The 26,832-nt window shown below is 36.8% G+C and overlaps 1 protein-coding gene across 1 annotated transcript in view; it reads left to right on the top strand.

Annotated features, from left to right (window-relative positions):
- Positions 1-26,832, top strand: part of GPC5 (glypican 5) — a 702,481-nt gene that overhangs the window by 123,376 nt on the left and 552,273 nt on the right. The window contains exon 3 of the mRNA XM_062575916.1: positions 6,472-7,166. Coding sequence (XP_062431900.1) covers positions 6,472-7,166 — 695 coding nt within the window. The remainder of the gene's footprint in view (positions 1-6,471; positions 7,167-26,832) is intronic.

The raw sequence follows: 26,832 nt of genomic DNA, 5'->3' as shown, positions 1-26,832 counted from the left end.
TTATTGCTAATTCCCATTAATATTACAACTAAAACGTGCAGGCACCAACTCCATACTGTCTTGTGTGTGTGTGTGTGTGTGTGAGAGAGATGAATCATCAGTACTCTAGAGTTCTTCACTGGGAATGGTATGATGCTGATGATGGGGAATAATCTTGGGCCCTCTTGGAGCTGAATATATATATATATATATATATATATTTCCTGTATTTGTTAATGGGGTAGATTCTTCCCTCTCCTCTTGGTACAAGGGCTTCATTACAGCATGATTGTTTAGGTCTGTGGGTCTTCCATATAGTACTTTTTAAGGGGTAGAGCCACAAAAGTATGCAAAGCTAAACAAAAGCTTTAAAAAAGTTCAATAATACTATAACTAAAACAAAATGGAAATCATAGAATAAGTAAGAAACTCTTGAAAACTGGGCAATTTACCACTGAAGACAGGACAAGCTAGGCAGTGGTCTACTAGTCCTAATACTAGTTTCTTAAACAATACAGGAATTAAATGGAGCTAAAATCAAGCTAAAATAAATTCAGGAACAGACAAGTCCAGACCAGACCTGACAAATTCTGAAGTTGGTTATGAGTAATTATGGCTGTAAATCCTGAAGCATATCCCTAGCACTTGTCAGCACAAAATTATTTGGGCCACAGGGCTGCAGGTTTAGTCTGTTCTATTGTCGTACTGGCTTCAATGGTGACTGTATAATCAATTAATCTGTGAGGTGGGTTAATTTGAAATATGTGTTAATGAGGAGTAGTTTTAGTGAGCCTCGAATGTTTTCTGATGGCAGTTACTGTTTAGACCTGTCTCCCATATAACCTTCACAAATAATGCCCTAGTGAGTTCATCACTTATAATTCATTTATACGTCTCAGGGACATTATTCTTCCAGCTCCTTTTTTCTTCTATGATAAATGATCAGGGGATTTTACAGTCTATCTGGTACTCTGTACTACTTTGTGTACCTTGAGTTTCCCCTCCTGTATGTATTTCTCTATTGTATGTGTTTTAAATAAAGAGATAAAACTGGACAGACTGATTTATTTTAGCAGTTTTTGCAATTTTGGAATGACTTCTGTTTTCTAGGCTGTAAATTTGATCTGAGACTTGTACTTCAAAAATTCCCTTAGGCTACAGTAGGACTCTGCATATGCAAGAAACACTTGACTGGACTATAACTCTTTAAGAGAGAGTTTGACGCTTTAGGATTATTTGGACTGCCCATAAACAGGAGGAAAATATATTAGATCATCAAACAGTAACAGCAACTGGCAACATGCAAAGGCCAGACTAGAACAATTCTGTAGGATTTTTCAAATCAGAATCTAATTCCTAATATCATTTAGGTTTTTCTGTTTTTACTTGAATTTAGTCATTTGGTTTGTTGTTTCTTATGGGCTAATACCTTTGGTAATTCTCACTGGTCATTTCTGGATTCGCCTGTGGAGTATGAAGTATTCTTGTAAAATATATTCTTTGTTCCAGGAGGGATTTTAAGCTGTCTGATTACAATTTATTAAAGTTCTATATCTTAGTCTGACTGACTGTGAATTAATTCATTATATATAACACAGGCTGTTGAACTGCTACTGAATTATAAGACTTTGCAATTTGTTGACCCGCTAGTAATACTGCAATTTTAATATATTAGACTATCTTTGTGGTAAGTAGTATAAATGTTTTGAAAATTAATAATAGTAAGTTAATTTGCACCATACATCCTCTCATGTGGTAGTTTCTACAGAAAGTTTATCTGTAGGAAGAAAGGGTAAACTTTAGAAGATGCAATCAATTTTATAACAATATGATTCCATAGAAATTTGTTTTAAATTAAATCTCTAAGATTAGTTAGAAATATATTAGAAGCCTAAGCTATATTAGATACTTCCCCAAAACTACTAAGGATGAGAATTCCAGGACTGGGTTAAAATTCAATCCGAATCCATTTCACTCAGTGTAAGATTTCCTTCAAATTTGATTAGTATCCAGGAGTAAAAACAGAGATGTCTTTAGGCTCTCTTTGCTAGTTGTTACTGTAAACAAGGCACAGTTACGTATCCACTTTAGAAACCAATAAACCACTGGACTGATATGTTATGGTATCTATATAACTTTAGAATGATCTATGGGCTCTCAGCAATATGAAAATCAAGGGAAGTGAATGAAAGATTGCATTTCTTTTAAAAACAATACCCTGATAATTATTTTATATTGTTTTGTGGTCACTTTGTTAAATGTACTGTTATCAACAAAAAAAGTACTGATATGAAGAATCAGCTGAGCAAATGCAATGTGTAATAAAGAAATGCTCATTTATTTTTTTCTAGAATTGTGTTTTGATGTTTCTTAGCAAAGACAGCAAGAAAGATATTGCTGTTCTTTAAATGCTTCTACAGTTAATATGTTGACAGCTCTGATTTTTGACTTAGGAGTGTGCAAATCATAATTTTAAGTAGAGCCAAAGAAAAATAATGTTGACATGTCACCTATGATAAACTCTTGTCTTTAGCCACAGTCGTGCTGCTAAAGATATCTCTAGGATTTGGTATATTTCTTACCACACAAATCTCGTAAAAGATGGAGACAAAAGGCACGGAGCATTTGTGTGCATACAAATTAAAAAATCAATTAAAAAACAAGTGACCATTTAAAAACAATAAAATGAGCTTGTCTGGCTCATCTTTGTTGTATTTAAAATACCTTTGGTATGTACTGGATTTATACTTATTGAAAACTCATAACTTATTTTGTGGTAGAATAATTTAAGATTGGTGATGTTAGTCACTACCTATGGCATTACAAGATACAGAAACCCACTGTTAAAGTTATGATATGCTCACAGTATTGAACCAACATAACTTGATTTGTCATTGAAGTCTCTGAAAGTGTAGTAAATGACATAGATTGCCACTATAAGATGTTCACAGGAGCTGTTCAATATTCCAAGTAAACATAGGTCTGCTTTGCTGCCTGTCATTCCTCAAGCTGTCTGAGGGCAAAACAAATCTCTAAAATACTTTTGGCAGTAATTAGCAACAAAGGTGCCAGTAGACTAAACCTGATTAGCAAATTAGATTTTGTAAAAAATCCTAAATTGACAATTAAACAGCATAATGCAGAGTTACAAGCATAAGTGGCCAATATTATCATATGCTATTTAGAAAAGCACAAATAGTCAATAAATCATGCCGTAGGTATTGTACTCATTCATCTATGGTTTGCTGGGGCACCAGCAATGTAATTCAATCTTGAAGGTTTCTTATTGTTTAGGCTCCATTGTAAAATCTATTGATTATCCATGTGCAGTATGATTTATTCTTTCATCTAATATTTGTGCTCCTGGTAATAGGATACTGCAGCCATGGATTGTAACAGAATTTTAATCACATATTTTATTGTTATTATCTATGAAAAAAGTAATAATAAAAATTGTAAGGGATCATAAACCTCCTATTTATGTCATTCTAAAGAGATTATTATAACATCATTATTTTACTAACATTGCCTGCTTTAATAAATTTCATCTGAAGCATTGGTAGAATTCCTTGTAAAGGACTAAATCTACAGTTTTAAAAATAATCACTTTTCTAGAGGGCTTTAATATTTTTGTACTTTATTATTTTAAACTATTTATATAGTTTTTTTATAGTATATAGTATTTTATATTTTATATATAGTATTTATATATATATAAATTTTTATATATATATATTTTTTGTCTTTGTTATTCTGGCTGCGCCAAGCTTTTGAATGAAGGATTCTTTAGTCTGTCATAAGTGCATATCTAGGATTTAATTCAGTTGTCTAAATACATCTAGTACTATTTACAATTACAAGTACTATTTACAAAATATAGTACAAGTAAATAGTACAAGTACTATTTACAAAATATCGACATGAAGCTGGCAGATGTGACACAAATCCTCCAGGATACCCATACCCTTCTGGACAGGCAGTTAAATGGCATCTACTGTCTAAAATGGTACCAAACACTTAAGGCAACTGGATCAGGCCCCTACAGCAGATTGTACTTTCTTTGCATGCCTTGTTTCCTCTAATAAAAATGAGACACATTCTTATAGTTTACAGTAGGATATTAAAAGCTGAATTTTAGGTGTCCACATATTGGTGCCTACATGTGAGCTAGTATCCAAACTGCCATTTCAGCCAGTGGACATCTCTGCTCAGTTTAGCTGTCTTAATGTGGGCATCTTGGGCAACTGGATATATGCTATCTCATCTGTGGGTCCAGAAGAATATGGGTCTCCTGTACACATCCACACTCCTGCAAACATGGGATTATGCACAGATGGCTCAGATCTGAGGAGGCATCTCAAACGGCATGAGGTGCCGAGGTTCAGAGAACTGACAGAGCACCCAGTCAACACAGGGAGTTGTAGCCTACGGAGCTAGACCACCGGCACGTCTACGTGTCGACCAAGATAAACTGAATGTCCTTTATGGTATGGGTTAGGTTTCTCTTGAGTAAGATGGGAGCCTAGTTCCATGCAGAATTCTAACTTTTTAAGTTTGGCTTTTGAAACAAATCATATTCTTTGCTGAATCACTATGGTAATGAGCACATACAAACACTGTAGTGAAATTCATTTTAAGAGTGGTCTGCCTTTGTATCTAGCAGGAGGATAAATGAAAAGAAAGTTAGACTGATTGCACTTCCCTTCTCTTTGCTGTAAGCAGTCAACAGACTTTTTTTTTTTTTTTTTCTCTCTCTCATTTATGTGAATAATAGGAGAATGAAAAAGAAAGGTAGAAAAATCCTTCCACAGTCTTCAGGGTGATGTGAAATATGAAACTAAGGGTTAATAGATAATAGATAACAAAGGAATAGAGGCAGTGACATAATGTCACTCTGAATTATAAGCATGTGTCTCATTTTTATTGGAGGAAACAGAGAAGGTATAGAAAGTATAAGATCAGGGGAATGTCTCTGTGATCTTTTCTCTTCACAAAAGTGCAATTTCGAACTGACCAGAGTCAGTGAGAATCATTTCACTGACTTTAACGAGATTTTTATCACAAATAAGACATCTATTCTTATGCATAGATATATATGAAAGATGTGGTCTTGTTCATTAGATGAAAATAATTCTGAGTGTTCCACTATTCCTTTCAGTTAGTGAGTTAATATCTGACTTCAAATTGCTTCAATAATTGGCTGACATAGATTAATACAGTTTGATTCTTCCTGATTTACCAATGATATTTGGACAATATTGACTGCTTCAGGCTTTCCTTCATTTTATTGTTAGAGAGAGTTCAGTTTAAAAAACAAATGTGAAAAATAAATAAATGTTGATCTGCAAAAATATACAGGACATCAGATGCATTAAGTTGCCTTCTTTTTGTTTTTATATAGAATTTTAAAACTAAGGCATTAGCTTTCATATTGAATGAACACAAAAGAAAAGTTACCAAGTCATCATTGTCCAGTGAATAGAATGGGTTAATATGTTTAAAATGTATTTCTATGCATTTTCATTGTCAGTTCCTTTTGATCTATATATTACGCCTTTGCCTTCCCTGGTGTGCAAGCTTCTCAGGCGGATCTAGGAAATACTTCAATACAGAGATTTTTTGTTCTGTTTTGAACACAAGCATTTTTTCATACCTGTAAATAACAGATCAAGTCAGGACAGAATACTTCTCTAGTATATTTAAAATCATGATAAAAACTAGCCAGTGTACTTAAGCATTGTTTAAACATTGCCTGACACACAGAACTACGTACAAGCCTGTCCTTTCAGTCTTCACAGGTAATTCAGATGTTGAGGCTTGGAGAGGGTGTATCCAAGCACAGTGCCTGGTGAGAGAGTTCTTCAAGTCCCGTCACTTTGGCCATAGCAATTGCCAGACTAACCAGCATGATTTAAAAGCAAGTTCCCGCCTGTGTTTAATACATCTCCTTCCTTTGGAAGATAAGAAGACAAACTGCTTTTAAAAAGTTCGGTTTTAATGAAACAGGAGAGTTGTTTCAATTGTTTAATGTCATTTTTACCCATCCATTAAAGGCGGTAAGAGAGAAAAGGAATGACTTGAGGTAGAGTGACTAAGGGCATTTCACTTTTATTATGACCTGCAAAATGAGTTGAGAGATGAGAGCTAATGTGTGTATGTATATACAGGTATAGCTCCAAACGGATCGGCAATAATTTGTTGTATTTTGTAGCTTAATAGCATACAATTCATTTCCTTTCCTACGGCCAAGAAAATACATGGATTATTAACTATCTTGTAACGTAATTTGTAAGATATTAGATATTGCCTGCAAAAGAAAGATAGTTTTTGCAGTTTGTGACTAGTTTATTGCTTCATAAATTCTAACTAATAATCCTTGCAAAAATTCATTCAGGATAAACATAAGATATCCTGATATGATTGGTTTAAATTCTTACTCTAATTTCTAATGATTTTAATCTTAAAAATAATGAAATTCTTTTTTTATTACAGAAACCTTTGAAATGCTTATCAAACTGGCTGAGAATTACACAAGCACGCTTTTCTGCAACACATATAGAAACATGGCTGCTGAGGCTGCTACACACGTTCGGGAGCTTTTCACTGATGTTGGGCTTTTCCTGTTTGGCACAGACATCAGCACAGAGGAGTTTGTCAACAGGTTTTTTGACACCCTGTTCCCAATAGTCTACAGTCACATGATTAACCCCGGTCCGACAGACGTTTCCCTGGAGTACGCCGAGTGCCTCCGAATGGCGACAAGGGACATCAGGCCCTTTGGTAACGTTCCCAAAATAGCGGCAAGACAGATGGGGAGATCCCTTTTGCCCGGCCGGACTTTCCTGCAGGCTCTGAATTTGGGGATCGAAGTGATCAATACAACAGACCATCTGCATTTCTCCGGAGACTGCAGCAGAGCTTTGCTGCGGATGCAGTACTGCCCCTACTGCCGAGGGCTGACTTGGAGCAAGCCGTGTATGGGCTACTGCCTCAACGTCGTTCGAGGCTGCTTGGCTAACATGGCAGAGGTCGATCGTCACTGGCGGGGATATATTCAGTCCCTGGAGGAGCTCTCAAGTGCCATGCGCGGGACATACGACATCGAGCACGTGCTTTTAAACTTTCATTCGCTTGTTAATGACGCTCTCGTACAAGCCCGTATCAGCGGACCAGAATTATCTGAGCAGGTAGGAAGCTGTTTTTAATCCATACTCGGTGCAAACATATAACACCAGAAAAGCAGCGATGATAACCAATACTAGTTGTTTGGCCATTTCTAGGCTGATGAAGACATTTGTGCTCAGCTGCATTTGGCAACGTAGTTCTCCAGCACAGTCAGTTTTATTTTAATCATGCACATGAATTGCTAATTTTTCATATTCTATTCACAAGTTTAACAACAAGTAAGGAGTCAACATTTTGGTAGCGTTTACAGAAAAGGCTTTTCAAAATGGAAAGCTTTTTTCATATGTGTAAATTTTTACATGAATCATCTAAACATTTGAAGTAATATTGAAAAATGTTTCCTACTTCACATGAAGCCACAACTTTTTCAAAATGTTAATGAGTGAAAATTTTGTTGCACAAACCAGTGGAGACTTCTGCTCCTTTACCCTTTTTGTTTACAAGTTGATATTTTTAATAGATGCACTGAATAGCCAGTTCAACAAATATTCTTTAAAAATAGAATAATAAGCAGAGGTTTAGGTAAATGCGAGTGCTAAGTCTAATATACGAATTCAACATTAATATCTCTTTAGAGATTAGAAGCATCTTATATGCCATATTGGATATAACTTTTAGGAGCATGCAAGGCTGATTTTCATGAACTCCTCACAGGAAAATTGTTTAATCATGTGATTGTTACCTTATATGCACCAAAGAATAAGAAGCCATAGGCAAGTCTCCTTATTGGTACCAATGGGCTGCTTTAAGGACCTGCAGCTTTAGGTATATTATTTGAATGATTTTATAGGTTTCAGAGGAAGCGTTGTACATTTTGTTTGTAACACGGAGCGGAGATTTTCTTATGCACGCTTCAGGGGAAAAAAAAGTCTTTTGAGATCTATCTTAGCTGTGAATGCATGAAGTGAAGAATTTTTAGATATAGTTTGAGAAAATACGCATGGTGTTTAGCTACACATTAGAAAGAAAGCTAGTGTATCTGCAAATTTATGAAGGCTGTGTAAGAAGCAAGATTTGAATTCTTCCTGTGTTTTATATTTAATCCACAACGTGTTTTGCAAGTATGTTTTTCTCTGTATTCTTATATACAGACTTCACTGATGGTGCCATATTCTGCACTTTAAGCTGGGTCACATATATATGATCCAAGGAGATACCTTTATTTTTAGAGAGTGCACAGGTCAATTTGTGGTGGGGTGTCACTGTGCTGTGGCATTTCTTACTATGCTAAGAGTTCTTCCTACTTGTAGTCAGTAATAGGGAAGTTGACCCTTTCCATGAAATTCCTGTTTCATCTGCTTTATACACTCTGTTGCTTTAGCTAGGATTTCCTGCTACTGAGTGTTCCTGAGAAAAAATGTGATTTTTTAAAACAGGTTTCTGACTAATAGTTGGTTCAAAGGTGTCTCACGGATGTCTGTCCAGTTCCTAATGTGTTTGTCAGAGTCCCATACTCTCTGACCAGGTTCTTTTAGATATTCCACACTGGAAAAGTGCACTGTCTAATATCAAAATTCACTTCTTTGAAGATATTTGATGTTATATGGGATTCTTGATTTAGCAGCATGATACAGCAATATACTGAAATCACAATACAAGTGTATACGCTTAGCAAAATATAGCAATCGCATTATGCGGTTCAGTTGCAGTACCAGTATGATTCCCATTACTGGTCTCTATAATATGCTCACTGTCATGATGCTGGGCATCCCCAGTCTCTGGGAAGGAATACATGGGTTGAAACCAGCTCAAGCCCGTTCCTCTCTTCAAAATTCTTTTCTTTGTTCAGTTTTTATACTCTGTATTGGGCTAAGCCGTGTATATACTTTTCCAGTGCTGGTCTGGCATACTCAGGGAGACATTCCCACTCTTTCTGATAAACTCAGGGAGCAACATTTACACCAGCTGATCCACTCAGCAGAGGTAGCTGTTTATCCAAGATGAAGGCCATCCTCTAGTCCCCTCTGTGTTGAGATGAAGTCAACTTTCTGTGCAGCAGCTGAGGTCAGTCACACCTACATTGTTCCCAAGCTTCACGAGCACCTTGCCCTTGCCCATCTCCTCTGAGCTGTCTTCCGTTGCTGGTGTGTGTTGGTTGGTCACAGAGCTACATTTGCCTTTTAGAGATATTACCTCTTCCTTCTCAGGTATTTTTGGTTATTTTGCCTACAATTTTTCTGGAACGAGATAAGCAAGTAAAGGCACAAGGAAAGGCCTTCTGGTTCCTGTTTCATCCTGGGTCACTTGGTGTGAAAAGACATCCCCTCCCAAGTGATAGACTTTTGGATTTTGAAGAGTGTACAGGCATTGCCTCAGGCTTACAGTCTCTCATTTTGATGTTTTTCAAATGAAAAGTTCTACTTGCTGTCATTCAATTTTAACAATAAGTTAAATAACTCCCCTCCCTGTCATTTTAGCTTAATAAAAATTTTTAGATTGATTTGGATTAATTTGATTGATGTTTTATTTTGATATTCCTGAAAACTCTTTACCTTTGTTCTCCTCCTCTTTTGTCACCAGTTTAGATTGTATAACAAAAAAAAAAAAAAAAAAAACCATCTTTTTCTAACCTTATACACAATGCCACTGAATATGCTCACATTCATTTTCGTGTATGTAAAAGAAATATTGAAAATGTGATTTGACGATAGCTTTCTAAGTTAAAGATATAAAGAACGCTAAAATTTTTTTTATCTGTGATATTAGGAGCCAGTATGTTTGTTTTAAGATCAGATGTTTACAATACTGCTTTGAGGTTAAGATCTTCTCCTATAGAAGAATCACTTTCAAACTGTAAAAGTTAACAAGAAAATTTCAGTCTCCACTGAATCTGGGTCAGGCCTATGTATTTAGGCTGTTCATTAACCCTATGGCATCTTTTACATAATCTCTGTGTTACAGCCGATCGATCTTTTTTCTCTTTGATCAGTAATTCTGTCAAATAAGACTATGACACACTGATCCCTTGAAACATAATCATCTAGTTGGTCAGTTCTCATCTGCAGAGTGTAGCTTGAGTGTATTTCAAATTTGCCAAGATATTCAATATCAAGAGTTAATTCTGACATGCAATAAATAGTCTTTCAGCTTTTAGAGGAAGACTTGAATTCTGTTGAAATTGGCTCATTAATATTTCTTTATTTTATCTTCAGAGTGACTCATGAACTGTTTCAAATTTTGATAAGCAATTAATGCATCAGTGATTCTAACAGATACAGAAAAGATGATTATGAGCCAGCAGATAATGGCTCGCTTAGGCACTAAGCAATCTCTCTAGTTTTAGAACTGAATTTCATCATGGAAAGTACTTACTGGAGTTTTAAAGAAGCAGAAAGAGAAAAAAAAATGTATAGAAATATGGGTATGTAGATGTTCATATAAAACTGTGTATCCTTCTTAATGGTACATATATTTGTATATGTCTCTCTAATAATATGTATGTTTGTGTATATAAATATACTTAAAGGATTTTGTCTAATATGTTGTAGAGATATCTATATTCAAATTTAATATATATTAGCACATTAAGCTGAACTGTATAGTGTGGAAGGACCACATGATCTCACAGTACAAGATTCTTTTTCCAGTAATTTACAACTTGTTCAGTATACCCTAGCTCCTTGGGTCAACAGAGCAGTGCCACACTGTCTCAAGTTGCAATTTCTCTTTCTCTTTGTTCTTCCTATTTCAGATTCAAGCCCTTTAATTTCTGCCTCCCACGACTCCCTTGACTGACTAAGTGTAGCACCAGTTCTTATCTCTATACCAGGATGTTATTCTGCACTATTCTGCAGAATCTACTGGAGATACATAGGTTGTGCAACTATTCACATATTTATATATGTTCACATATATATTGATATGCATGCCAGCTCTGTATATATTGACATATATGTCAGCTCTGTTCTGTGTTCCTGAACTCTGTATATATCCATTTGCATATCATCTATGCTCAGTGCAATGATTTCTTAGGCATCAAAAGAGAAGATTTTTTAGCAAACTTCTGTGTCTGTGTTCATTCATCTGTAATACAATAGAGGCTTAAGGGAACAGCGTTGTACAAGACAAGAACAGTACAAGTATAGGTAATTAAGACAATCCAAAAAGATTAGATTATGTAATTGATATGTATTGGATAACAGGTAAAAATGACCACGACTTTGTGAAGGACCTTGTAACTCTATCCTATGCGTCTCTCTGTGCTCAGCATGTGTTGCCACATGCCTATCTCCCTGAGCTTCATCTAGCAAGGCAACTCTCCACTGAGGGCTACTAGGCAGGATAATGAACGCACAAGAATGTTGTAAAACATTTGGAAAAAATCAAACATGGTAACTTTTGACAAGCTGTAATAAATTGTTGTTACCTCCATTGTTTCATGCTGCCACTGCTTGACGGTAGTAAGACAGAAGGAGAAGTAAAGATTTGAGTGAGATTTATAAAGCTCTGATGTGAATGAACCCTACAGTCCCCTACAATACAAACCCTACAATACAGTGTAAGAAAGAGAGTATTTTGTTCCCCTTAAGCGTGGGTGAATGGCAAGGTCCCGTGCCCTGCCAAGGCAAACTCCTCTGTCAGTCAGCATGGTTCAGCGATGGCGTACACCTGTCTCTGCCACAGTTGTCCAAGTCCTGCTCTGGAACCGCCCTCAGCTATGTGTGTCCACCTCTTTCCCGGAGTGATTGCTGCATCCTGGCGTGAATGGGACGCTGGGTCAGGGAGCGGCTTGGAAGGAGCCTCTTTTAGATGTGCTTTCTTTGGTGTGTGAAGACTTACCATGCATTGGGCAATGCAACGCTGAGAGGTCTGGAGGGGAGGAAGTGAATGGAGGCGAGAAGGGCCAGCAGGAGCTGAAGGAAAACAGAGAGGGAACAGGAAAGAAAGGGCAAAGGCAGAAGGTTTTGTAATTAAAATCTGTCTTCCAGGCTTTACATGAAACTATTGTTCTCAAATCCCAGAAGATCAATGGTGTTTGCGATTAATACTGAATAAAAGAGATGAAAAAGAATATTGATTAGTTGCTTATTGTATATTCTGAGCACTGATCATTTGGCGATCTGGATGAAAATGGAGTATGTGACTATGATATTAAAAGCGGTGTATGGCTATAAACATACTGGAATCAGAAACACAACAAAAAAGATTAAAATTGTTCAGACAAATTCTGTTATTTCCTAATTTTGTTAAGTGATGAATGGTATTTATGAATTTTTGTAGTTAATATAATCATACAATAATTTGGAATGGGATGTTCGAAAACACTGTGTCTTATTTATGTTCTAACTCATGGTCATTTTAATAGAATAAGTTTTCCAAATAGCTGATGATACTGAAAATGCCAAATTTCTGGAAGTTCTCAATTGCTTTCACTGGTCTTAGCCTAATCCTGAAAGCAGGTCTAAGTTATGCGTTTTCTGTAAAAATATGCATAATTATATTGTATGGAAAGAGAATTTTGTCTTGCTCTTTTTCTTAACCATCATTAATTTTGAAAAAAAAAAATCTTTTTTGTGTTGTAGAAGGCTAGCAGTGAGGAGGAGTTAATGGGCTATATTTAAAGCTTTATTTCCTTATTGATTATTTTTGCTTGAAAGAACTAGCTATAAACACTTAAATAGTTCAAATTGCTGTAATGCAATGACATGTAGAATTTAATATTCCCATGGAGAGTCATAAATAACACACAGTATTCACACAGGGATATTGTTATAAATAGAATATTCTGTAATTTTGTTTACTCCTTTCAGGATCTCTTTTATACAGTTACTTTTTATTGGGGCTTCTCTAGCTTAAAATCACACAGCCCTTATAGATATTCCATGCAATTCCAGAAAGTGAAGTGTAATAGAAGTCCATTAAACCAAGTAACTCTGAAAGAGGTATGGAAAGCAGGTGATGAAAAATATACTCTGATTATCTCAAATACTTTGTATACCTGCAAGCTGTGATACAACTGCATTTTTATTTTGAAGAAGGAGTATACCTGACTGTCAACAAAAGGCCAGACTGGCTGTATTTCTAATCGGTGAGTGCCATGCCATGATATTTAACAACTTCCATAGCATTATATGTTGAGGAACTTAAAAAGATATGAGAGATCATCATCTTTTGAAGAAAGTATCCTGTGAACCCAGTGCCATAGTGTCTAAAATCTCTTTTGTTTCCTTACATGATTATATGGCTATAAATTACTGCTTCATAACTACTGCTTTTTAGTTACTTGCTTTTGAGTGGATTAGTCATATGAACTAAATTCACAAGCTATTTGAACTAATCTTAAAAAAAGTCTTTGTCATTCTATTTTAAAGAAATTTTAATATTAGAAAATGCTGACTATAAATCTTTTGGATAAATCAGGTCATGAAAGAAATCTGAAATTGAGCACTCAAAAACATAGTTATTCCTATCACATAGAGTTGTATTCAGACCAGTTGCTGTTACACTTCTATATCTGGTGCCTAGAAGAAAATATAATGTAGTGTTTATCAAAACTGGCTTTTGATTAAAAAAAATAATAAGGGATATGCTCTAATGCAAGGCTCCAGTTGCACAGAAAGGAGCAGTGTTGTCAGTGCTGGAAACAGAGGCACAGCTTTTTGTCTCGGGATGGCTCCACTAAGGACAGCTGGCCTAGATCACAATTATTCTCCCAAGCTTCGGTCCTATTGCCACTGGCAGTCAGAGAGATGTCAGGGAAACAGGACATCAACAACACACTCCTCTTTGGCATTCAACAGCCAAACTTTGCATATGTGCACAAACATGCATGCATATAGATCTATGACTATGTAGCATGTAGTCATCCTGCATATATGGTGGGTTACTGCCTTGCAGCTTCTTGCTGAAAAGGAAAACAAGTACATTTAACCCCAAAGAAGGTTTTCCTCTGAAATTAGATATAGGAACTGGGGAGAAGGGGCATGTGATGGATAAGGGAAAAGGATAGTGTGTCCTGGGGAAGATATGCAGGTCGCCTACATCCTGTCAGGAGGCTTTGGTTACAGCAAAAGCACAAGAGCCATGACAGTGCCAGATTTGACTCTCAACAACAATCCACAACGTATTGAGGACACACTGCACAATGCAGCTGGGGGAAGTTACAGCTGTTCTTAAGCACCTCATAGAGATCAGCCAAGGAGAATCTGCCACTGGCAAAATGAAACCTCTCTCACTGTAGAGGAGGGCAGAAAGGGTAAGCAGTTTGTAACAGGAGGTCAGCAAAGTACCCAATGCCAGGTTCTCACCTCCAGGCCAGAGCATGCTGCTTCCATGGAGGGTACCGCTGCTCTTCACAGAAGAGCCCTGGCAAGGACAAACTCTAACCTCCACGGGCAGAGAGACAAAGGGTGATCTGACAGCTACAGTAGCTCAGAGCTTTTGTATCTTCTTCATTAGCTAGTTCTCACAATTTTTGAGATGACATGTGATACATGGCTTTTGACTTCTCTCTCTGCCTGTGCTGCTTCCTTCAAAAGCAGTCATTTTCTCATTGTTTTCATGCCCAGTTTCCATGACAAAGTGTGTGACACTGTTTTCTTCTCATCCAGCATACCAGCTTTTGAGTAGCGCTGTGGTGCTGCTACTACCAGTGCTCTGCTGCAGGATCTACTAGGACTGCCAGGAACAAATGTTCCTATTTAACCTGTCCTGGGTCTTACTCCATTCTCTTTGGCCTTTTTCATTTTCTCTAGAGATAATGCTTTTTCCTATTGTTGCTGGGACTAGGTGTGCAAGACACTTTTAACCATTGGCACTACCAGACTGATGGACCCAGTGTCACTATATTTTCAAGATGCCAAAAGTCTTCATTATTATGGGATGAGTGGGCCAGGTTGCCATCTCATTTTACACTTGGTGAAGAGGGTGAAGAATCTCTGTTGGAGGGAATAGATGCAATCTTCTATGGGGAGAAGAAAAGAGGAGGAAAAAAAAATTGAGAGAACTTGTAGATAGAAGGCACTGTATCCTGCTAATAGCAGTGGTGAAAGTAGGTGTGCTGCCTGGTAGGGTTTTCTTGCTGCAAATGTTGATTTGGAAGAAGCATTAACAAGGTGGGTGCATCAGGGGAACATGGCCAAGGAACTGGTTATCTCTGAATTATTAGTTGAAGTGGGATAGGAACCACATATTGGCATCATGGACAAGGCAAGAACCTATTCGTACCTGTTCATCATATTATTTTTCTAGTGGGGAGTGTGGGCACTGGCTTCATCTGGTGGCTGGGGAACATTATCATGCAAGGTGTCCTCTACCACAGTATACTGCAAAACTGACTCCGCAGAGGCCTGTGTATCCTTTGATCGCAAGAGAAGTGGAGGTATTGGTGATAAGCTCTGGAGGGGAAATGAACCTTCTTTCAGAGACTGCACAAATACAACCTAAGCTTGATGTTGTGGCAAAATTAATTATATTATTCCATGACAAAATGAATTATATTATTCATTATATTATTCCTATCACCAGGCTACCTAACTGGAGTCAGCCATGTACACCATTAACTTTAAGCGAGTGTATATTCCCAACACTAATTTGTAAAACAATCCGCAAGTAAGCCACATACATATAGTTCTTCTTGAAAAAAAAAGTAAAAAATGTAATACATGATTGTCAATAGAGCAGACCGGAATAAAATTTTAGAGTTCTGCTTGAAGCTTATGGCATATGTCTTTGCTGTCATTACTTTGTTGAATTTAAATTACTTCAGAAGATCAGTGTAAACTGATTTGTGGAAGCTGCTAAACAGTAATTGAATTTAAAGTCTTCTTATACACTGTTGTATTCTAATCTCTTTGTGTTGTAAAAGAAGGTTTGATATCCAGCAGAACATGCCATTGAACGCCCTCACTTTCTGGTTCCCTCCTCCTTCCCATTCACAGATGCACATCCTACTGTAGTTGCAAAAAACCGGTGGTGCTTACATAATAAAGTATGGCATCTTTTATACATCCGTCATTTTTTGAATATAGCAGTGCACTGCGGTCATGCCCTCTATCTAATTCAGATTCCAGTGATGTCATATTTCATTTCTCCATCTTTTCAAATTGGAAATGCTTCTTGCTTCTGTGAAAAGCCTCCTTCTGAGGTTAAACTGTTTCAATCATCAGAAAAAAAGAGTGGCAAATTTTGAAAACAAAGAGAAAATCAGCAAAGCAAGGGCTTCTGGCCTGCTTGTAACTAGTGAAAAGTTGTTTCCATTAAAGCGTAGGTTGATCTTCTCACCTAACCCTTCCTAGTGGTTTGACTGCTCTTCCCATCTTTCCTATTTTGATTGGTCATTGCCGTATATTTCAGTAGCTTGCACCTGCTGAGATCTGAAGTGTAAGATATCAAAAATGGGCAAGGACAAGGATAATGTTTAGCTTTTATGAAATTAGATGCTCCAGCTAGTGCCCCAAACAAGGTCTCTCAGCCTTATGCTCCATTTCAGTCTGGAGGAAATGGAGGTTTAATTTACAGGGGAGAGCAAAAGCCGTAACTTGCGCTGAGCATACCCCTTACATCCTATGGGGAAACCCGTGAGTAGTCCACGCTGACTCTCAGGTCTGATCTATTCCCTGCATTGCTTCTTCAGGAGAACTGATGTAGGCTGCTATGCCTTGGCCCCAGAGCCTCTACGGCAGGAGCAGGCATTTCACAGCTCGGTCAGAAAACAGCCCCAGAACATACCCAAAATAGGGAGCTGCTGGGAATATGGTCTGTGTCCTGAGAAACACAGTGGAGTCGCTGCAGCAGTTCGATGCCTTCCCGTGGTTTTTAGCAGGATTAAGTCCCATTACCACACACCCAAACAGAGGCACAGCAGGGTGCTGTAAAGACGCTCATATCCATGAACATCATGGAGGTTTGAAGAGATCAGCAGAGGATGCCAAGGGCAGGCGCGCTCGCAGCACCAGCGCTGCAGAGAGCCACAGCGGCTGCTGCCACCGCTGCAGCTCGCAGGCAGCCGGTGAGCAGCACGGGGCGAGCGGAAGGTTTAAGCAATGTTTCATGCTTGACATAAAAGCAGAGGAAGTCATCGGCCGGCCAAGTGATCACAGGCTTCATTTCTCATCATTGCATTCATAGCGGTGCTTGAAGCACATAAACCCTTTTCAACTAGCCCCAGATGAAGAGAATTTTGAAGGAAGTTTTGAAGCATATTGAGTTTTCCCAGGAAAGAAAGGGAATAAAACCTATGATCAGGATTCCAATTGAAAATTAAAAAGAAAAGAAAACCTATGAAGCATCAGAGGAGTGTGCCAAATGATATCAAGAAGAAAAGCCTCGTGTCTGATTTTGAAACTTTGTGGTGTTTGGTGATGAACAGTGCCAGGTGACAATATTACCTGGGAAAACAGAGACTTTTAATGGGAAACTGTGCACACTAAATATTTATATAGCAATGTGTAAACTAATTCACAGTCAACTTGCAAGCGTTAGGGAAAATAAATGCAGATACAACATGGATATATCTGACAGAAACATTACAGAAAATCAGCATTTAAGAGGAAAATAAATTACAAGTTTGCAATTACAATACACAAGCCTCTTTGGGGTACAAACATCCTGTGGCAGTCTTTGACAAACATTTTTGCATAAACTGTGAGGATTATAGAAAATTATGATTGTTGATAATATATGCATATATATTTAATAAATATGTGTGTGTCAAAATATAAGGATTCTGGTTACTATACACAAATAAATTGATTGCAGCAGCCTTAAGGATTGCTATATTGGAACATAACATGCTTGAAAAGGACTTAGCTTGTATTACATTTGATGTTCTGGATAGCTTATAGTACCCTAACAAATCGGTTGATTATATGTCAAGAAATCAGCTCCTGAAAGTCATTTTCAAGCATATTATGTTCCAATATAACAATTAATTTTTATACCCATTAGACTGTCAGTATTACCAATTTACACAACATCTTTAAATGCCTCCATACTGACTTTCAGCTTTTTTAGGAGTCGATTTCTTGACACACAATTGACTGATTTATTAGGTGACTATAAGCTATCCAAAGCATCAAAAATATGATAAAAGTTAAAAGCTGGAAGTCTGGTACTGGTATAAAAACTGACTTACGGGGCTTTCCCACTTCCAAAGTGAAATACAGAGGAAACCAGAGTGACATTCTTATATCTTTAATGTTCTGTTATCTACCGTAAGACAATTTGAAAATATACTCTGAAGTTTATTCTTTGATCGTATGAAATGATTAACAAAAAGTCGTATGTCAGACATTAGTTGAAAGATTTTTGTATAAAGTTTGAGTAATCCAGTAGATTAATGCGATTTCATTTTACAGAGAAAGTAATTCCCAGAGACTCTGTCCATTTTCCCATTCGTTCTTTCTTACTGTGTCACCCTCTGCACGGTACATTACATGCTACCACTACAAGAGTCCATGCTGTTTTACAGATATTGTTGTTCTTTGAACAACGCTTTTAGAAATTGTAACAATTCTAGTTACAAAAACTGTAAAACAGCATGGACATGTATAGTGCTATAATATTTAACAATAAAATAGTAATAAATATGTCCTTCAGCATCTCATGTGTGTCAGAATCCCTGTTGCATGTTCTGTGCTGTAGAATTCTGCCAAAAATGCCTGTTCTTTTTCAGTATAATTGGTTTATTTGCTTTTAATATTTAGAAAAAAAGTGTTCAAAGCATGGATGGAATATTAACAGAGGCAATAATATGTCTGTAAGTATACAGACGTCCTGGAAAAAAGTATATGTGAGTGTATATACATTTGCTCCTCTCATTTAGCAGGGCATTACCTCTCAAGTGCACATTAGAAAGAAAAAAATAAAACTGATGACTATTGCTGGCCATTTCCTTATTAATACTGTTAATTTCCATATTGTAAGTTTTATGATGTGACAGATTTTGTGTTGTAGACAGGAGAGACACTAATTTCTGCCAAGAACTTCCTAAGTGTAATAGTAGGACATGAAGCTATCTTAAATAAGTCTATCTTAAATAAAGTCTGTTGCTACGCTCATTTCTCAGCATCTCAGTATTTCAAAGCATGGTGGCACAAGTGTTCATTTCAAGATACATCATTTCCAATTCCTCTTCTTCTTTCAGTTAATCTCCCTTTCATTTGTGGAAATGAGAGTAGACATATTTCTCACCTGTGGTGAGAAGCAGCTCAGATTCAAGTCAATGTCGCACACCTTTCTAAATTCTAAGCACACTGCTTTTTTTCAATTCAATTGCCTCATTGCCCAGGTTCCTCTCTTAAAACTCTGACAATGGAGCTACTTGTCAACACAGATATTGCTTTGGCAAGCAGTGCTGAGTAGCGTGGTCTGCATAAGGTAAGTTCTACTTAGACTGCCAAGTAAATAAGGTAGGAATGTGATCCTATTCAATGTGTTAAAGCAAAACCACTTCACAATTTGAACTAAGTAGAATTTCTCTTAAATATTGTAGCTTGCCACACTTTCTTCCCAAAGCTGAAGTCTGTTTTGTCAGGAAAGAGGACAGTCTTTAACACACCTTCCTAAATTTTTTTGCAGTTAAGAGAATGTAGGCAAAAACACTGATCCAAATGGCCTTCTTCTTTCCACTGACTGCATAAGGATTCCAAGATCTGATAAATTTGGAATAAGCAGTCTAGGCTGCCATCACATTCTGAGTTTAGATGGCATACTAGATGTCTAACTCTGCTTTGGCATTGCGGCAAGCTGTCTGAATGTGTCCACTGGGGAACTGAGCTGCAGGAAAGGAAGATGCTCCAAGAGGCTGAAAATGGTGTGGCCTGATTCTGCATATTTACAGAGGAAGAAAGGACACATTCTCACACATTTCCAGCAGCCAAGTAAGGAGGAACAAACAAGTGTAATGGAAAGAGACAGCTACGATTCCTTTCTGTCTGCATATTCTTTTTCCCTGCTCCTCATTTTCCCTTGTGAAACAGCAAGAGAGAGAGAGCAACAGAGCTGAGCAGACTTCTGGTGTCTCAGCCAGCCCTTAAATCACTAACAACTCTTTGTACTGGAAAAGAGGAACTAGGTGAGAGCAAATATGGAGGTCTTGAAGCCAATGAGTTTTTCAGACTATTTTGGTCCCTGAAATGATAGATACATATGAATAAGTGACTGCCTTGTACATTGTACAAGATCTTCATAGAAAACTGGTTTGTCTAGGTTCAAATAAGAGGACAAGGAAACACTGAAGGTTTGTATGCAGACGCAGGAAGCAAAATACCAGTCTCCTAAAACGTAGTCTGGAAGAGGGGAGAAACTTCCAGGTTCTCTGAAATGTCGGCTATCTTCTTCATTTTTTTCCCAGATGGTTTTTGATTCTTTCTTATCATGAGAAGTTGACCCTACAATTATCTAAAGTTCTTGATAGTGTCCTACAGTAAATGAAATAATGCATTATGACCACCATTGTAAGTGGGCATGATTTTATTGACTTACATGCTTTCATAACAGTTCTTACTTACAAAACTGCTCTCTCCTTCACAGTTTTGGAACATAAATCACAGGCTGCCAGAAAGCGTAAGCACGTCATGAAAATATGCTGACACAGTCAACTTATTTTGCTTCTACAAGCTCTATCAGTTGTAAGTTACAGTAAGTTCCATGTCTTAAGTGGGTAACATGCCTGATAAAGGTTATATAGCCCCATTTCTGCTTTCATTGGCAGTCACGCAACACTGCTGAATTTCGTTTGGTTTACACAGGTGACGCTGGATAGACTTATAGTTAGGTTTAATGAACAATTCTGCCAGTAGCAGACAAGAAGGCATAATGTTAGCCCTCCAACTCAGAGCTGCACTTGCAGGGCGCGCAGAAATAAGAAGCAATAAAGTATATTTTAACCACTAGAGAGCATAGCTACATCAGTCTGAGCATACAGAGGGAGCTGATCTTGGGAATAGGAATACTGCTGGTTTTATATAATTACTTTTCAGAGGAGAACCACAAAGTGTTTTCACCGAGCGTAAATGAAACACCTTGGCATCCACTGAAGCAGACTTGGATCAGGAGAGCTGGCAGCCTCTCACAAGAAGCAGTTTTGTTGAACTGCCTTTGAAGAGTTTGAACTGGCAGTGCTGTATTCTGGCTGCAGGGTGACTTGGCCAAGAACACTAGGATTTCCCCTAACATTAAGCCATTAAAAAAAAAATCGTTTCCTTCCCTCCCACCCCCGTTCAGAAGAAGAAACTAGTTTTACTGCCAGACCTGCTGAGTGTTAGTGCCTCCTGAAAGGAGCAGCAGAATTAAAAACATTGAAGATTTGGGTAATTAAAGAGCAGAAGATGCAAATTAAAATTATATTAAGTAACATTTAATGGGCTATTAGATTTTATTTTACAAGCAGAACATGCAAAACAATGAAGGAAATCAGAGATAATTAAAGATTCACAGGATATGAGAGCAGTCTCAAGAACTTAGGCTTTGGTAGCTATAACAGAATGAGTAGGATATGAGTCCCAGTCACATCAAAGTTTTGGACTGTGGCCCCCAAAACACAAGAGCTTGGATGCTATGTTTTGCAAACCCTCCTCAAAAAATATTTGTTTAAAAAAAATTGTTTTGCAGCCTCTTAGTATTTTTCATCTTGGGTTGTAAGTCTTGCCTTAAGTTGGTCCCCCAAAAGATACCTGTCAGTCTGATGCTGCACTAGTGCCAAGCAGTGGAATGATTAATTCAAGTATCTCCAGTATAGTGCTTTATACATGTGTGTGTATGAAGGGGATTTACTTTTCTTTGCAATGTTCTTTTTTGTTGTATTTTTGTGGGGGTATTTTTTTTTCTGATGAGGCACTTACTACCTTGCTGGGAGGTCTTCCTCTTGTATTTTTGCTTTGTGTATTTCTCTTTGTTAAATTTCATCTGTTTGGGTGTGGGAAAATTTTTAAATGTAACAAGATTGTTTTGAATTTGATCAGTTCTCTCATATGCTTGAAACTGCTTACAGCTCCATCCCAGTTGGAAAATTTATAAATGTACTTTTCAATGTATCAGCCAAGCTTTTAATTACAATTTTGAAAAAAAAAAAAAAAAAAAAAAAAGGTTTGAAATGATCATTCTTTGGCAAGTCCATCTAAGATTTGTCTTGCAGGTGATTATAAATTGAGGGTTTAATAATTTATAAAAATATCATTCTAAGTATCAACTTTAGTCTGTAAATCTCTAGGCTGCTGTTTCACAATGTTTTTCTCTTTTAAGTTGTCTTGGACTCATCTCATAAATTCTGTAAAATGATGAAGCTTATGTATGAAGCTTGTAAAATTATATACTGCTATTGCTATAGAACTTTGAATTCTGGAAATCTAAAACCTATTGCCAGGAATTGTGAAACAATGATGGAGAAAAAGAAACAATTAGTTTAGGAACAATAAAGCACACAACGTTTACAAGGGAAACAAGGACATTACCCTATTTTTGCATGACTCCTCTGCACTGTCAGCATTGGTGATACTCCATTGCTCTTTCATAAGACAGTCCCATTCCCTTTCTTCTTTCCTCTTCTGAAGAAGAAACAGCACATTGTAATAAATTAATTCTTGTTGTCCCTGTACTCAAAAACTTGAATTTTGTCTCATTCTAAGTCCTTCTGTCTTTCATATGTATGCACACTCTCACATATCAGAATACATTTTGCTTTTCAACTAAAGTTTCACGTTAAATAGTCTGCTACAAGCAACAAACTATAGAAGCTACCTCGAGCACTTGGAAATGATATTGAAATGGTGGTGCTCCCTCTTGTGGTTTAACTAAAAGAAAACAATCAGCTGAAGCAGAGCTAAGTGTGGGGCTATATTGCCTGTTGTAGCCGTAGCGCAGCTGGAGATTATTAGAAGTTAAAAAGAGAAGCAAATCTTACTTTGAGACATCTTCATTTTCACCTGCTTAGACAATCAAAAAGTGCCAAGACCCTATGGTGCCTGGTAACGGAGAAACGATCCTTTCCTGTGCTACTCTCAAAGATTGGCTATTGGAAAAGTGTGTGGTGTATTACTCTTTTTCTCCTCTGTTTGACACGTTCCAATCTATCTGAAAATATTATACATCCACTTACTAGGATTAAATATGAATCAAGGAAAAATTCATAAACATTAAAGACACTTTTTCTGGAAAAATATTTTGGGTTCTTTGATTAGCAGTCTGTTACTAGAAATATTTGTGGCTAATGAAGAATACATCTCTTGAAGAAAATACTCATTTTTTTTTTTATTCCTAGAAAGCCAAATAAAATTAACTTATTCACAAATTTTCTTTCTTTCCTGCCTTCCTTCTTTCTTTCTTTCTTTCTGTCTATCTGCCTTTCTATCTATCTATATCATCCAGTGCTTCCCTGCCATCTCTAGACTTGTTTTAGAACTGCTGGACTTCAGCTGTCCAGTTGTTCGTGAGTATTTGAATATCTGAAGGGTTTTGTCTCATTAACTATAAGAGATGTTGGAAAAATTGTGATGTGATTGCTAGAACTGAGGGCCACCAAACTAAACACTGAATGGAAACACGCATTAAATACAAGTAGTTTTAAATGCTTGTATACACTGATGTCTGTCGCACTAATAATGTCTTGCAGGTTTGAGACATGGTGTCCTAATCTAGCAAATACTTGGCATATATCCTATTTATGGGAGAGCTGAGAGATGCATGTGTCAAAAATATACAAAGGTTATTAACCTAATGAAAAAAGTGTTAACAATTAAATACCAGAAACACTGCAGGACTAGGAGATAGTCATCTTTTCAGAGTAGTTCACATCAGCTCATGACCCAAACCGGAGCAATGGTTCTCAGGCTTCCTGAGATTTATTTCTGTCACAGTGGCGGGGTTAAAAGATTATGGTATAGTTAATCACAGAGACTTGGCATGGCTAGTTTGAAGTGTGCAGTAGCACAGGGCATCCAGTTTACTTCAATCATTTTCCAACTGGGCTTTTTAGCTTTGGTAAAGTTAGTCTAAACTCTCAAGGTTTGGAGCAAGACCGCTTCTGGTACGTAACCCAGCCTGCTTGTAGCTCCTCTGTGTGTCTCCATGCTGTAGATACAAACATAAGCAGTGGAAAAGATATATTTATGTGAATGTTCATCCATACATACACATACGTAAATATACACACATGTGTATCAGTATGTGTGTGCTTGTGTGTATATATATGTGTGTATATATATATATATATATATTTCCTTCTGCTCTTTTCTTAAAAAGGAAATGCCACCTTTATTTTCATTCTTTAAAATAAATGTAGGCATGATCATCACAGTTCAGAGTGGAAAAAATGTTCAGAATGGAAATAATCTGTCATTTCAGTGCTAATGCTGCGGTCAGAAAGAACCATTTCTGTAGTAGGAAAAAAATACCATAAAATGTAACAGGTTTTTCCTATCGAACATATGAACTTAGAGGATAGTTACCCACCATTACTGTTGTGATGCTCACATCATTATCCAGCATAGGAAATGTAAATGTAAATCTAGTAAAAGTAAAAGTTTATGATGCTCCAATTTTACAAAGTATAAGCAACCACAGAAGTTCTACAGAATTACACCAAGCAAAATCAAACTACCATAAAGTTCATATGTGGCACTAATTGCAATTTAAGTGCATGGTTATTACAAGAGATTTTAATTAACCCAGTCATCATACTGTGGCATACAAATTGTGCATAATAACGGCATGCTGAGTATAATGACAATAGGTTTGTCTGAATGGTGGAAATGAGGAGTTTTATCATATTCTGAGGTTTGTCTTTATGCCCCTAAACATTGGGTAGTATTTGTTTAAGAACAATCAAACAGGAATATTTTTTGAAAACACTAATAAGTTTATTAGGCTTGTCTGTTTTAAGATTTTATAGTCATCTCTAAATCTTCCTGAAATCTAATTCTCTCCTATGTAATTTTTTGGTGATTTTTTCTGTCTCTCTTTTTTCAGGGAATTTTCAGTCCCCTTAAAGAATCATTTTACATGCTCTTGTAGGGGTTTATGTTTGAAGCCAAGAAAACACTCTGTTTGTGAAAACGTTCAATGGGAATACCCTTCCAGTGTAACTGGAGGAGGGTAAGAATGCGTTATGATCGGATACTATGGCAAAATGATCATTTGTTAGCTCAAAAGCATAGTGAGAACATTCCCCTAGTCTCAAAGTTATCATGTCAGTCTATGTCTCTGAAGACTGACACTGATAGCACTGACTGATTTTTTAATAGGAAGGTTAAATTTGCAGCCCAAAGGCTAAAAATAAAGAAACGATGTGGTTAATGAATGTAATAGTCCTCATGAAAACATTGGAAATGCAGTTAAGTGGCATTACATTTATGCCATATAGTCATTCCCAGAGACCTAAATAGTGCATCAGAAAAGTAGAAGCTTTTAGGGGAAAGTGTGTCTATTTTTTTTTTTTTTTTTTTTTTTTTTTTTTTTTTTTTTAGAATATAGCCTGCTCTGTACTGGAAAGTGAAATTCAGACATTGTTCCTTTAAAATGATTTTGCTCACAGGCAGAACAGGCACCCGAGGCAAGATAAGACTATATGACCTTTTTATGTGTGCAACAGTTTAATGACAAAACTGGGTGACAATGAAGACTGAGCCAGTGAGGGAGGCCTTTGACATGCATATACATTTAATGGTTTAAACATGACATAAAAGTGACAGCCACCAGTGAACAGTTGGAAAAAATGGACAGATTGGGTTCAGCTGGGTGAATAACACGAGTGTGATGTATCAAAGCATAAAAAGGAGAACTAGCATCACACGATGCCAGTCAGTCAGACAGTGGTCCCAGGATTTTAAGTATAAGAGAGTTGAGAAAGGACAGAGATGAAGATGTTGTCAGAGTGCATGCTTGTACATACTGAAGTAGCTCATCCTGCAGAAACTATGTCTGAAGAAGTAAAAGTGACTTTGCTAAAGGTGAATGAGCTGAAAGCTCTCACAAACCATTAACATAGCACATCTCACATATATCATTAATATAACTGAGTTCTCGGCCATATGGTTACTGTCGAGTACTTCATTATGGGATGATGGAAGTGTACATGGTGCTGTACAAACACTTTTTAAAAGTTTAACTAATGCTGTTTTCAGCAGCTCTGCTTTAAGAATTTTCTATAGATGGCTTTTGAAAAAAAAATAGTTCTTAAAAAGATATTTCAGATAATGACTAGATTCTCTTAGTATTTATGTATGCAAAATTTATCTAAGATTATGATTAAAGAAAAAAAATGTTTGAAACAGAAGTTTTCTTATAAAAGTGTCAGTGAATGCAAAATTCCCAATATTGCATACTGCCTTTCCTGGGACTTTCACTTAAAGAAAATAAATACATAAAAAAGGCATTAGACAGTGATTTTGAAACAAATATACAATATGTAAAACAAAATAGCCCATACTCCAAACCACTATGCCTGTAAAATTTACTGAGTTTCTTTGTTTTTTCCTTCTAGCCATAGTAAAATATACAGAGATTTTATTAGAAATTCAAGAAGTATAGATAGATGTTAATATTATTGCCTTCTTAATAGATCTAAATGTATATGTTTTTTTTTTCAGTTTGCTATAACTGGAACCAGACCTTTTTCTTTTCTTTTCTGTTCTGTTCTATTCTTTTTCCTGACCCAAAGGACTGGTACTCATCTGCTTAGAGCATAGTAAGGCTGTATTAGCTAGCGGAACATCTGCATCACATTGCTCCATT

Source organism: Rhea pennata, chromosome 1 (genome assembly GCF_028389875.1).
Source record: "Rhea pennata isolate bPtePen1 chromosome 1, bPtePen1.pri, whole genome shotgun sequence".
In the NCBI taxonomy this organism is placed as follows: Eukaryota; Metazoa; Chordata; class Aves; order Rheiformes; family Rheidae; genus Rhea; species Rhea pennata.
This window is presented reverse-complemented; position numbering and strand designations above follow the sequence as displayed.